Consider the following 13,377-nt stretch of genomic DNA (forward strand, 5'->3'; position numbering starts at 1 on the left):
CGAAGCCCCTGATAAAGGGACACCCCGCGCGTCATTGTCAGACATACATGCGGTGTTTTATAGACATATGGAAAAATAAAAAGTGACTTAAAAGCAGCGAGTCTGAAGGCCTGACTCCTGTGAAGAAGCTGACCATGAGTTTTAAATCTTGGGCTGGCGGGATGGCTCCGGGAGCCGAGGTGCCCATCACCAAGTCTGCCGACCTGAGTTCAAATCCTGAAAACCCACATAGTAAAAGGAGAAAACCAACTCTTAGGAGTTGTCTGCTGACCCCACACATGTATACAGTGGCGTTCATGTGCCCACATGCGTATACACAGAAAAATGTGTACATAAAAATGTAATAGAGTCACAACTTGTCAAAACTCTTGATAGCACTGCTGGTCTCCAGGACCCACATGGTAGCTGCCCTGACCCCCGTTTCCCAGGGTCACCCTGGACTCCCCAATTAGTCCTTGAGTTCCCTAAGAGAGGAGCTCCATTTCGCCCTCCTATCCTCTCCCTCCACCCGCACATCCACATTTCCCAATGACACTCATCAGCAAAGCCTGTGCCCACCTCGACACTCACTCTTTTTTTAAAGAGTCTTAACGGTCTTTATGTCGACTGATATGAGACAGGCCTGGCTGTCCTGGAACTCACTCTGTAGACCAGGCTGGACCCAAATTCACAAAGATCTGCCTGCCTCTGCCTCCAAAGTGCCAGAATTAAAGGCGTGGGTCACCGCACCCTGCCAAATGTGATCTACTTTTAAAATAAGAAATTTTAAATCTTTCCGTGAAGAAAACAACAGCCAAATTCTGCAGAAGTGAATTATTCAAACCTTCCGTGATAAAGGGAAAAGAGCAGAAACCCAGTGCATTTAAAATAAAATCTGGGTACCAAAACCAGAGAGGAGTAGTACAAAGCAGAACCATTAGCCAGAAGACCCCACCCAGAAAGACCGCTTGAAGAGCTTGGACAATAAGTACAGTATATTAGAAAATGTAAAAACGCCGCTCTCTTCCTTAACAAACAAAAGGGAAGCCACAGCCACTGCAGTAAATAGAGCAGGGGCCTGGTGCCTGGTAAGTCTAATGAGTGTTTAGTCTAAAGCCCACTTAGCAGCTGAAAACTGAAGGGAACTGTGAGCCTAACATTTCGACCCCCAAACTGTCAGCAAACTGTTCTCTATGTTTCAATGTTGGAAGCATCTTTTTGAGGCCAAGAAAACAAGACAAGGATTCCTGCTATTAAAACCCCCACTCAGTCTAATACTACAAGTGCCCACTGGAGATGTCCAGAAAGTCACGGAAAGACCAGTGGTTCTCAATCCCTGGGGTCTCGACCCCTTGGGGTGGCATATCAGGAATCCTGCTTATCAGATATTTACAGTATGACTCACAAGAGTAGCAAAATTACAGTTATGAAGTAACAATGAAATAATTGTATGGTTGGGGGTCACCACGACACGAGGCACTGGATTAAAGGGTCACAGCATTAGGAAGGCTGAGAACCACTGCCAAGAAGAAGCAGAAGTTCTGGTATCTCCAAACAGTCAGACTCCACTGGGAAACCAGAGAGATTCTACAGATATATTAGAACTAAATAGAGTATCCATGGAAGAGTATGAATTTAAGGTCAAGCCACATATCAAAATATCAACCCCAACCTGGGGAAGTGTTAGCGTACACCATTAATCCTGGCAGTCTGGAGGCAGAGGCAGGAGGCTGTCTGTGAGTTGAAGGCTAAGCTGATCTACAATGTGAGTTCCAGGACAGCCAGGAATACATCCTATTTCCAAAAGAGAAAGAGAAAAAAAAAATAAATAGTGGAGAGGGGAAGGGAAGGGGATATTTTAAAGAGCACTGTGTGCAATAGCAGTCAAAAAACAAAAACCCATAAAGTGGCTTTGGAGGTAAAGGGCGCTTGCCACTAAGTCTGATGACCTGTGTTCAATTCCACGGACCCACAAAATAGAAGGAAAGAACTGACTGCCAAAAGTTGTCCTTTGACTTACACACACACACACACACACACACACACACACACACACACACACACACAAATAAATAAGCAACCAAACTATCAAGTAAGTCATGTAATTGTAAATTCTTAAGTCAGAGGCCTGGGGATGGCACAGGTTAGTGGTAAAACGCCGTGCTCAGCATGTACTGAGCCCTGGGTTCAATCCTCAGTAGCAAAAAAGTAAGGGCCTTGAAGATGTAGGTCACTGAAGATGTACAAGAGCTTACGGGGAAATATACTTTCAGCCACAGGAGATGTAAATAAGTAGGTGATACAGGTCACGTCCGTATACATCGTTCGGGAACGGAAAGATCGCCATCTTAAAACTGACCCATAGATTTGGTATGAAGCCACTCGAAACTATAATTCTGAAATTTGTAACAAAGAGATTGAAGACAAAAGCCATAAAGAGCAAAGTCACCAAGACAGCTGTGAGCATCCTGTGATCTCAGCCCAGGAACCAGAAAACCGGTCTAATAGAAAAGTGCCAGAAACCAATCCACACATTACGGAACCGTGAAAGACTGACAGGGACCGCTCTATAAATCAATAAAGACTTAGGGTCCCAAGAGCTAGCTCAGCAGGTAAAGGCACTTGCCACCCCGACCTGGTGACCCGAGCTGGATCCCCCAAACCCACCTAAATGCAGACTCCGCAAAGTTGTCTTCCGGTTGCCTCATGGTCTCAGTGGCTCAAGCTCCCCCGTCCCCTCCCCCACCTCACACTGTACGCACAGAAAATAAATCAAAACAAAATTCTTACGAAAGAAAACGATACAGAAGCTGCTCGTTATCCCTGTGGATAAAAGAAAACCCTTAATTCACACCACACATAAAAATAGATTCCAGAGAAAAATTTAAATATGAATTGGAAGATGGGAAGTTTGAAGGAACAAAGGGTTTTTTAAAAAATGGTTAAAGATGCATGCCGCGTGTGAGGGGTGGGGGAGGGCGTGCACACTCTCTTGTGGGCGGGGCTAGGGTAGGGCTGAGGGCGGGCTGTGGGTGGGGCTGTGGGCGGGGCTTGGATGGGACTGAGGGCGAGCTGTGGACGGGGTTGTGGGCGGGTACACATGTATGAGAAGGCTCCAGTGAACATGCTTATGGAAGACAGAGGCCAACGTTGGGTGTCTTCCTTTATAACTTTCCACCTTGTCTTTCAAGACAATCTCTCTCGGGACCTAGAGCCCACCACTTGAGCGCCACTAGGTGGCCTGGGAACACCACGGACCCTACAGCTGAACCATCTCTCCAACCCTTGCCTGGCCTTTTAAAGGTAAGTTCTGGGGCTTGAACTTGGGTCCTCATGCTTGGGCGGCAACCACTTTACGGACAGAGTCATCTCCCCAGCCCCTGGGAAAAATTCTAAGGAAACACAGACAGCAGAAGTCGCGGAAGAAAGGATTGACAAATGTGAGGGTATTAAAATAAAGACTTTCCTATTCCTCTGAAGATGCTATAAATAACCTAGAAAGATGGGCGACAAACTGGGAACCGATATTTGCAATTCATAAGTGAGGAGTGATTATTATCCTGAGTATATAAAGAACTCCTAAAAACCACTAAGAAAGCAACCAAAAAAAAAAAAAAGTGGTGAAAGACGTGCAGGCATTTCACAGAAGAAGAAGCCTGAATGCCAATCATGACTGGAAAATCTATTCAGCCTCATTAGCACTGGGAGAAACGCAAAACGGGAACTATAGAAAATCACCCTTCCATACAAACCAGCCCCACAACGGGAAGGAGGCTGGCGAATTTTAATCCTGATGTGCAGGATTTCACACCAGAAGGAGCAAAGCAAACTGCTTTGGGAAACATCCTAGCCCTGTCTGACAAGGCTGGAGGAACACACATTTCATCATCCAGGGAGTCCACCTCTAGGCTCTCACATGCGGAAGTGTCTGAAGACCTGAGTGATAGAGCTCTCATTGTGGGAACAGGAAACCAGAAGCCCGACAAATGAATGTCACAAAGAACACAACCGTGACATAGTCACACAGCGGAGAACTATACATCTGACAACAGTTCATGAGCCACGGCCAATGTCTACATGGGCAAATATGAGAACGTGATATAGGCTTGGGAGAATAGAGTTTGGGTTCCTTCTTATAAAGCTAGAAAGTGAGTACGTATGTGTGGTACATCTGGACTTTAAAGGCCAGACAGAAGGATAGCTAGACTGGAGAGATGGCTCAGATGTCACGAGCTCAGTGCTCTTTTGGTGGTGGTGTTTTGTTTTGGTGGGCAGTGCTGAGGTTCGAACCCATGGCCTCCTGTGAGCTAGGTAAGCACTCTGCCACTGTACTACCTCCCAGCCCCAGGACAGGCTGCTTTCCCAGAGGACCCAGAATCCGTTCCCAGCACCCACACCAGCTCCAGGGGTTCCATCGCCCCCTACTGTCCTTTTCTGGTACTGCAATCACAGGATACACATACACACATATAGGCAGACACATAAAATAAGAATAAATAAATCTTTTAAGAAAAAAGGCCAGATAACTGTGGATACAAATTTCAGGGGAGTCTTTATACGAGAGGGTGGCAGGGGTGTAGCTGGATCAGCACCCTGCTACAGTGCTGAGTCGGAAGCCCATGGTTCACTGGTACTCGTACAGTTACGATGTCAGGCATAGGGAGGGTTTCAGTGGCTTTCCTTATTAGCTTTTGTGTAAATGAACACTATATAAAGAGATGGAAAGCAGAAGGAGTCAAGGGCTGACTCACTTTGCTCTGGCAATTGGGACAAGCTGTTTACAAACGCTATCTCATCTGGACGTCATAGCAGCCCTGTGGGGAATGGGTCCTCGACCAGCAAAGATGGCCTTCCTCCCATTTCATACGTGGAGAAACAGTCGTCTAGAGAGCCTAATGAAGCAACCTGCCCTAGGTCGGACAGCCTTATGAAGAAGAGATTCTGTGGCCAGCCTGGGTCTGCGTGACTGGCTGTCTCCACACATTGCCCCCAGGTACTCGATCCCAATCAGGCAAACAGTAGAGGCGAAGGCATGCCCATCCCCTTCACTGCTGCTCTGGCAGAGTTCCTCTCAGCCCCTCCAAGCCCAGTGTCAGCACAGCCCATGTATTCTCTGGATTTCAGGGCCAACGCTGATACACAGGAGGTATAATGTCCAGGACAGGACTCGCTGATACACAGGAGGTATAATGTCCAGGACAGGACTCTGTCCTGTGACCTGTGACCTGTGACCTGTGAGCCTGGGGGTGGGGAAGGCCAGTTCTTACCCCGAGGGCTGTAGCCAGGAGCATCCATGAAGGACAGGCCCAGCCGCTCATCCTCCTGCAGAGTGCTCTGATCTGTGAAGCTACGGTCCACAGCAGTCATCATGTGGGTCTTCTCCTGGCGATAGTTGACCGTGGCTTTTGCCATGTTCACTGGCTTCCTGCAGAAGGGGACAAGACCCTGCAGTGGGGGTGGGGCCCACAGCACCCAGAGGTGTGAGGGAAGGCCCAGCTCTGAGAGCCTTGGAGTCAGGGGTCTGCAGCACTGCAAATGCACCTTTAGATGTGGAAGGGTCACAGCCACCATGAGCTGGGACCTTGTTCTCTATCCCTCCTGCCACCAAAATGTCAGGAGGCAGTCATTCACTTGGCCTAATTAGGTGCCATTGCAGAGCCACCATACACAAACCGGAAGAAGATTAGGCCATACAGCCTCAACCACCCGCCTCCCACAAGATCCCTGCCTGGGAGCTCCCTCTAACCTTCAGGAGAACCAGGCCTTCTGAGGGCAGGCCAAGGTCTGCTCTGCCAGCTCAGGGGTCTTTCAGGGAACGCCCACCGTGGAACCCTGTCACCTGCCTGGCCAGCAAATGAGTGCAGAGGGGGGCAGGGGAAGAGAGCAGCCCTGCCTGGGACCCTTTATAGGTTGAAACCTTAGGTTGTGACTCCCAGGCACCTGGGAGAGAGAAGAGGCAGAGAGCACAGCTGTGCCTCTCGATGGCTGAAAGGGCAAGAAGCCCACATGGAAATGACCTAGGACCCATGTGGAGACTGAGAAGACCCTGCCAAGCTGACTGAAAAATGAGACCCAAGAGAGCCCTTCAGCGAGCGGATACCAGCCTAGAAGGCGGTCTCCAGTGGTGCACCGCAAGGCTCTAGTCCAAGCCAGGGGCTGTCAGCCTCCTTGGAAAAATTACAAAATCAAACCCATCCGGCCCACAGGAGACAGAGCATGAGGGTTGAGGAGGGGACACCTGACTCCACTGGCCTCCGGCTGATCTCAGTGTGAGAGGAGGCAGATGGAATTTAATGCACACACTCAAAAGTTCTGAATTTAGGTTCAAAAATTATCTGCACAAAAATCACAGGAGGGGAAGCAGCCGTGTCAGCAATTCCTCAGAGTGAAGGGAAGAAAAACTGGGGGCTGGTGCTGAGAACCAGCAGGGTGGGAGACAGGTTCAGGAAGCTGGGGGTGGGGTGAACCTCAGTGGAGAGAGGTCATGGAAACCCAGATGTTAGCTGCAGGGTAACTGGGGAGGAATAGAGTGCCAGGTCGCTCTAGAGACAGTGTTGTGGCAGAGGAATAATACCAACAGGGAGAGTGGTCATGGAAAGGAGCCAACGTTGAGGAGGAGGGAGTGGTGGGAAGGACGGACCCCGGGGACCTTGGGTGGTCAGAACTACTCACGGGTAGTAAGAGTAGGCATAGCGGTCCCTCCTGCCAGCGTGCAAAAAGAAACAGCAATGTTACCAAGAGGAAGGGACCACACAGGTCAAGGGGCCATCCTCAATCTAAAGGCTGACCAGATGTAGTGTCTGTAAGCTCAGGCTAGACGCCCTTCTAGAATCTTCTCGAAGTGTGCTGCAGAAGTAGGTGGAGAGCCTGAGGGATGCACGGCTTTTGCAGCCTCACATGCACGTTCAGAGACAAACGCCTACGTGCACACACACACTCACACATACATGCACACTCACACATAAACAGATACGCTCAAATTCACATACACTCACACCCAGAATCACACTGGCATACACAGACACATATATTCAAACACTCAATGGCACTTTTCCCTCATCCTCGCTTGCTCTGGCCTTCGCAGATGTCCCCTACCCTCAGACTCTTCCCTGCAGCCTCTGCCACCCCAGAGCAGGCAGCCCCAAGCACACACCTCAGCCAAGGGAGGGGACTAGCTAAGGACAAGGAGAGACAGGGTGAATCCCCAGCAGGAAACTGAGGCCCCGGCAGGACACCTAGGCAAGCCTAGGGCTCACTCTTCCCACTGTGACTGACCCTGCCAATGGGGCTCATGAAGGAACTAGGCCACCCTCTCACTGGACACCCAATGCGTGTATGAGAAGCATTGAATTAAGGCTGCTGCTGATTGGTTAAAAAAAAAAACAAAAAACAAAAAAAACACTTGCCTAGTGTGCTCCAAGGCTCAGAGCTTACGCTCCAACACTGAAAAAAAAATCCCATTTCACAGATGAGGACATCAAGTCACAGGTTGTCATGGCAAATGCCAGAGTCCCCCATCTCATAATACTTATCTCAGGACCCTGGCCCAGGAACTCCCTCCCAAGGCCCCATCAAGCCCAGGGATTGGCACCAAACCCCCTACTCTGTCCATTTGATGTTTGAAACACAGGCTGTTCTGGAACCTATTCAGATCCTGCTCTGTTCCAACCCACACCAAAATGCAAACTGGGGGAGCCCTGAGGAGAGTGCTGGCTCCCTAAGGACAGGACCAGAGGACACAGTTATGGGACAGCATGATGGGAAAGCACAAAGCGTGGTGCTAGGGACGGAAACAGTCTAAGGGGCTTCAGAGATAGCCTGGACAGGGGCTGATATATGATTTAGTGACTGTCTAATGGAGGCTGCCTCCCAGTGACACCCTGACTACATCTGTGACCCACCTTGTCCTCACCGGAGGCCCTGTTTGCAAGGAGGAAGGATGATATACCACATAGCCCATTCTCTCCCTGCAGGAGAGATTCCTAGGGACTCAAACACATTCCGGCAGTCCCACTTACAGCCTCTACACCTGCACCTTACTTGGAGGGCCCTCTTGGGACCTCTGCTGAGCACAAGTGCAGAGATCTGCCATCGGCAGGGAGCCTCCAACGAGGCTTTCCCATTCACAGTGAGGCCTGAGTTCAGAGCACACCCTCCCACTTTACCTAGTGACATGGGCAACTCACTTTAATTACAGCTTCTTGTCAGTTAAAAGGGAGTTGGACGGCTGCTTGCCGGGATCCAAGAAGGAAATGTTCTAGGATAGATCCCAAGTGCCAGAACCTTGTCTGGCACATTCTGGTACTCAATAGCTAACGTTCCTGGCACTCAGTCCTTCCTCATTAAGTGATCATTAAAAATACTGTGTCTCACGACACTCTTCTGGGAGGAACTTCAGAAGAAAAAGAATATCTGAACCTGAGCCCAGGATAGGCCATCCCACACATGCAATCGCCATTCCACAGATACACCCTATCTCCATTGCTGATGGCGTTAGCCAGCTTTTTGTCCCCTCTCCCTGGATCCTACTTATCTGCTCCCGGCAGCCCAGAGAGCCTCTGCCAACCAGCCAGTGTGTGCCCAGCCTGGCAGCAGCAAGGATACAGAAGCCAGAGTCCAGATGGAGAAGGATGAGGCTGGCTCTGCCTCTGGCTCCTAGGGTGACCTTGGGCAGGTCCACTGACACCTCTAGGGCTCAGTTAAGGTGCGCGAGCCACCACGGTCTGCTCATGCCTGAGGAGAATGAGGTTGTTAGACCGCGGCTGCAGGCAGAGGGGTCTCGGGAGTTCCCACCCTGCCTCCAACTCTGCGTATGCCCTGTGCTCCGGAGGTTGCAGGGGTGTTTATGTTTTGGTGCTTTGAGCTTCTGTTTTGCTTTTGAAACAGGCTCTCTCGTAGCCCGGACAATGCAGTAGACAGCAGAAATGACAAAGGCGGCCTTGAACTTTTGATCCTCCTGCATCCACCTCTGGAATGTCCCATGTGTGACCTCATTGCTGGTTTATGTTAGGCTGGGGGCTGAACTTGGGGCTTCATGTGTGCTAGGTAAGTGCTCTCTGCACAGTGAGGGAGATCATCAGCTTTGCCATACTTCGTTTCTTTAAAACCATTCTAAAGGCCACACCAGATGTCCTTCAACTCCCTGGCAGCCTTCTCTCTCACTCGGGGGCTCTGGGCCTGCGCAATCAGTCAGGGCAGATACCCTGGCTAGAGGGCCAAGTCAGAGTCTCTACCACTTCCTGTTGGAACAGCTCCTGTGGGCAGAGGACGGCAGTGCCTGCTTCCAGCACAGCTCCCTGGCAGCCTGCAGAATATTCATTCCTGGATAGTGGTACCTGGCACCAGCCAGACCTGTGCTCCAGCCACAACAGTGCCCTTTGCTGAGTCTCTGACTCCCACTGTCCAGTGTGTGTTAATCCACAGGCCCAATGCCCCAGCTGGCAAACCTCCACATACTTCACCACCAGAGGAGCTGCTCTGCCAACCCCAGCCATGGATCCTCAGTGCACAGCAGGCTTTCCAGGAGTAGGGGCCCCCAGTGGGTCAGGGCACTGGCCCCACTCACCCTTTACGGATGATGATAATGATGGCGCCCAGGAGGAGAATGAGGACGGCAAGGCCACCTGCACAGATACCCAGGATGAGCCCCATCTCCTCCGACCTCTGGGACACTTCGAGGGGTCGCTTGCTCTCCTTGCACGCAGCTGGGGAGAACAAAGAGGAGAGAGAATCAAAGGGGCAAAGGCCACCAAGCCCAGGAACTGAGTAACCAGGCACCAAACAGGCTGCACAAACACGCATGCGGCGAGACCCAGCTCTGCATCCAACCACTGCTCCCCTGTTCAGTCGGGGATGGATCTCCTAACCCCACCTCTCAGCCAACAGCCCCGTCTTCATACTCCAGCTCAGTCTCCCTCAGCCAACTCTTTTCCTCTCATGCTCCTCAGGGCCTCCCGCAGGATCTTCAGAGAACTGGGGACACCCGGGGCCTTCCAAACTACCCTCTCGCCCGCCTGTCAGGTGATGGAGTAGGTGACGTATCTATGTCACAGATGATACATCCCAGGGTGTAACCAACCACTTCCCATGTCTAGAAAAGGGTCTCACATCAAAGTCTCCCTGTCTGTCCCCATCTGCCTCTCCGAGAACCAGGGACCAGTCACCATCACCCTCAAGATACAAGACACAGCTCAATGGCTTTCTCTCCACAGGCTGGTCCCTGTCTCTGTCAGAGTTCCTTCTATCACTGTGGGAAGAGTAAAGGGTAGGAGAGGCAGCCTGCTGTCCAGCCTGAGAGAAGAAGCCAGTGAAGTGGGCACAGGCAGCCAGGATGGGGAGCCCTTCCTGATCACAGCCGATTGCAGCTTTATGCTCCTATAGTCCTGTCTGCTCCCTTAGCCCTGGAGCTAAGGGTCCCCTGGACCTGCATGGATGAGAGGCGGGGCCTGGGCAGGGCTAAAGATATCTAATGGACTCACCTTTCCTGGCAATTCGGATGCAGTTCAGTCGGGTTTCCTGGAAATACAGAAACAGGGGCTCAGAGACACAGAAGCCAAACGCACATTCCACAAATCAGAAACACTCCTACTGAGTCGGTCAGGGCTCACAGTTCAGCTGTAAAGTGTTGAGCTGTGCCTTAAGACCAGTGAGATCAGAGAACACAAAAACAGCATGGGAAAGGGATGGGACCTCGGACATGAGGGCAGGAACTAGATCCAGGGGACTGCTAAAAGGTGGGAAAAGCCAGGGCTGGAGCACTGAGGATCCAGAAGCCAAAAGAAGAGGGCAGAGCCCAAGAAGAAGGAAGTTTGGGGTGGAGGTGGGACCTGGACCTCCGGAGGTGGGGCCTAGGGTGGAGGTGGGGCTTGGGCCTCTGGAGGTGGGCATCTTGGGAAAACGCATCTGAGAGAAGGCAAGCAAAGGGTCTGGACAGAGGAGTATTGGGGCATCTATGGAAAGAAGTCTCGGACTAGGAGGGTAAGGCTCAAGGAAAGGGAGTTAGCCTGCGGAGAAGTCTAGGAGAAGTCTAGGACCAGGTCTCAGGCCTCCGCGGTAGGTCTCGCCAAAGGCTCTCCACCCTACCACCCACTACACCGCCAGGACCCAGCCGACCCCTCACCCCTTTCAGGTGGCTCGCTGCCTGGAAATAGATGAGGTAGGCCTTCCTGGGCTCAAGCGGTGGGTTCCAGAAGCCACGATAGGTCTGGTTGTCACCCACAGTGAAGGGCATGGCCTCAAGCAGGCTGCTGGCAGCCAGTTCAGCCCCAAAGTAGTGCACCAGGCCGCGAGCCAGGGCCGTCTCAAAGGTCAGAGGTACCGAGAAGCAGTCCTGACCTCCAGGCTCGCGCCGCAAGCGCCGTGGCCGCTCTTCCTCCACAACCACCTGGTAGACGCTGGACAGGGAAGAGATAGTGTGAGTGACCACAGAGACTCTTCAGGTGGCAAAGGTCCGGGGCTTTAACTGCCTCTTTATAAATCACCAAGTCACAGATGCTCCCGAGCCTTAGTTTTCAATGCAAGATGGGAGTGACCCAGGGTGTAGACAGAAATGTCACTTAGCTAATGAGTACCCATTGTTATTGCTGACACCAATTGTAGCTTTGCACTGTAGGAATAAGCCCTGTGGCCCACTGGATCTCTTGTGTGTGATACAGAACCTAGAACATGGAAATAATGATTCTTCCTGGGTTAAGGATGACTAAGGTGTGGCCATATTTACTGTACTCAGGTGAGAGGCCCTGTGCTGGTACTGAGGAATCTGGGCCTCCCAGAACTATCTATCCACGGCAGAAAGGAGACTATCACTAAGCAAACAAGCATATCCTGGTGCTGTCTAGAGCCCTCAAAACCCTAAGGCAGCCCTGTCTACAAGCTGGAGCCCACTGCGCCCCATAGGACCCTCCAGCCCTGACTTGAATCTCTACTCCTGACTGCCATGGTTCAGTGAGCTTTGGCTGTGGGCTCCTCCAGTCTACCATGGAACTAGGCCAGAGTGAACTGTGTGGGGTCTGGTGTGTTTAAATATTTCCCTTACAGCTCAGTCTGTGACGCCCACCTGTGACACCCACCTGTGACACCCACCTGTGACGCCCACCTGTGACACCCACCTGTGATGCCCACCTGTGACACCCACCTGTGACACCCACTTGTGACATCCTGCCTGCTGACCTGAGAAGCAGGAAAGCCCTTGCCTTCCCTCCAGTTCCAGGTGCACAGAGTCAGTTTACTACCTGTCACTAAACTGCTACAAACATCAGCCCAAGTCCCTCTCAGTCTGCTCAGCTAGGGTCATGCCTCCTCCAGCCTCAAATGTTCCCAGGAGATGACAAAGATAACTCACATTAGCCTCAGGCTGGAATGATATCTAAGAAAAATGGAACCTTAGCACAAAGGCAACCATGAGATAACCCCCCAAACACACACTTTCTGTCTGCATTATAGTGCGCGCGCGCGCACACACACACACACACACACACACACACACACACCAGCAGAGACTTTGCCAGATAAGATAGCTAATATGGCCAGCAACTTGACTGGATTGAGAAATACCTAGAAGACTAGCAAAGCGCGCCTCTAGGCATGTGTGCAAAGGCATGTCCAGAGAGGACCACCTTAGAGAGGAGACCTGTTGTAAGTGTCAGGACCATCCCTTGGGCTGAGGGTCCAGAGAGGACCACCTTAGAGAGGAAGACCTGTTGTAAGTGTTGGGACCATACCATGGGCTGAGGGTACAGATGGAATAATGTCAGGGAAGGAGAAAGCTAGCCAGCTTGAACCTAGGTATTCTCTCTCTGCTTTCCAGTTACCCTGAGGTAAGTCACCACCCCAGCCCCAGCATGTCCTCGAGACCCTGATGCTCTGCCTACATACACAGGGCGGAACATCCATGGACTGAAACCTCTAAAACCGTAAACCAAAATTTGACTCCACTCCTTCTCTCTTCAGTTGTTTTGCTAGCATGTCTAATCGAGTGCTCTGAATGGGGTCCCATGAGGGTAAAGCAACTGTGCCCAGGAAGTCCAAGCGCACTGTCAGGCTGACCATGAGCCACACCTGTGTGATCACCCACGCTTTCTCAAACTCATGCAGATTCGTATTGATTCCCCCATGGGCCCTTCACCACTGCCACATCTCCATGCCAAACATACCACAGAGGCAACCCTGAGATGCCTCCTCCCACACCCCATACGTACCCCAACACACACAGGCACACGCGCGCGCGCACGCACACACACACACACACACACACACACACACACCGACACGCACATGCATGCTCATACACGCACACACACCCAGCAGAGACAGCCATTGTGACACCAGAGTCCTCCAGAGAGTGAGAAACAGAAAAGCTGTGTGCTCCACAGGGATGGCCTTATCTATCTGGTTGCCTAC

The 13,377-nt window shown here is 51.4% G+C and overlaps 1 protein-coding gene across 17 annotated transcripts in view; it reads right to left on the minus strand.

Moving 5' to 3' along the window:
* Ptpru (protein tyrosine phosphatase, receptor type, U) overlaps nt 1-13,377 on the minus strand; it is a 74,321-nt gene that overhangs the window by 23,952 nt on the left and 36,992 nt on the right. For 10 of the 17 annotated variants that reach the window (NM_001191575.2, XM_087660125.1, XM_087660119.1 and 7 more), the window contains 5 exon segments: nt 5,247-5,404; nt 6,652-6,681; nt 9,545-9,683; nt 10,458-10,494; nt 11,099-11,372. In NM_001191575.2, the coding sequence (NP_001178504.1) occupies nt 5,247-5,404; nt 6,652-6,681; nt 9,545-9,683; nt 10,458-10,494; nt 11,099-11,372 (638 nt within the window). 17 annotated transcript variants of the gene reach the window in all.

The sequence above is a fragment of the Rattus norvegicus genome, chromosome 5 (assembly GCF_021556685.1).
Source record: "Rattus norvegicus strain SHRSP/BbbUtx chromosome 5, alternate assembly SHRSP_T2T, whole genome shotgun sequence".
Taxonomy (NCBI): domain Eukaryota; kingdom Metazoa; phylum Chordata; class Mammalia; order Rodentia; family Muridae; genus Rattus; species Rattus norvegicus.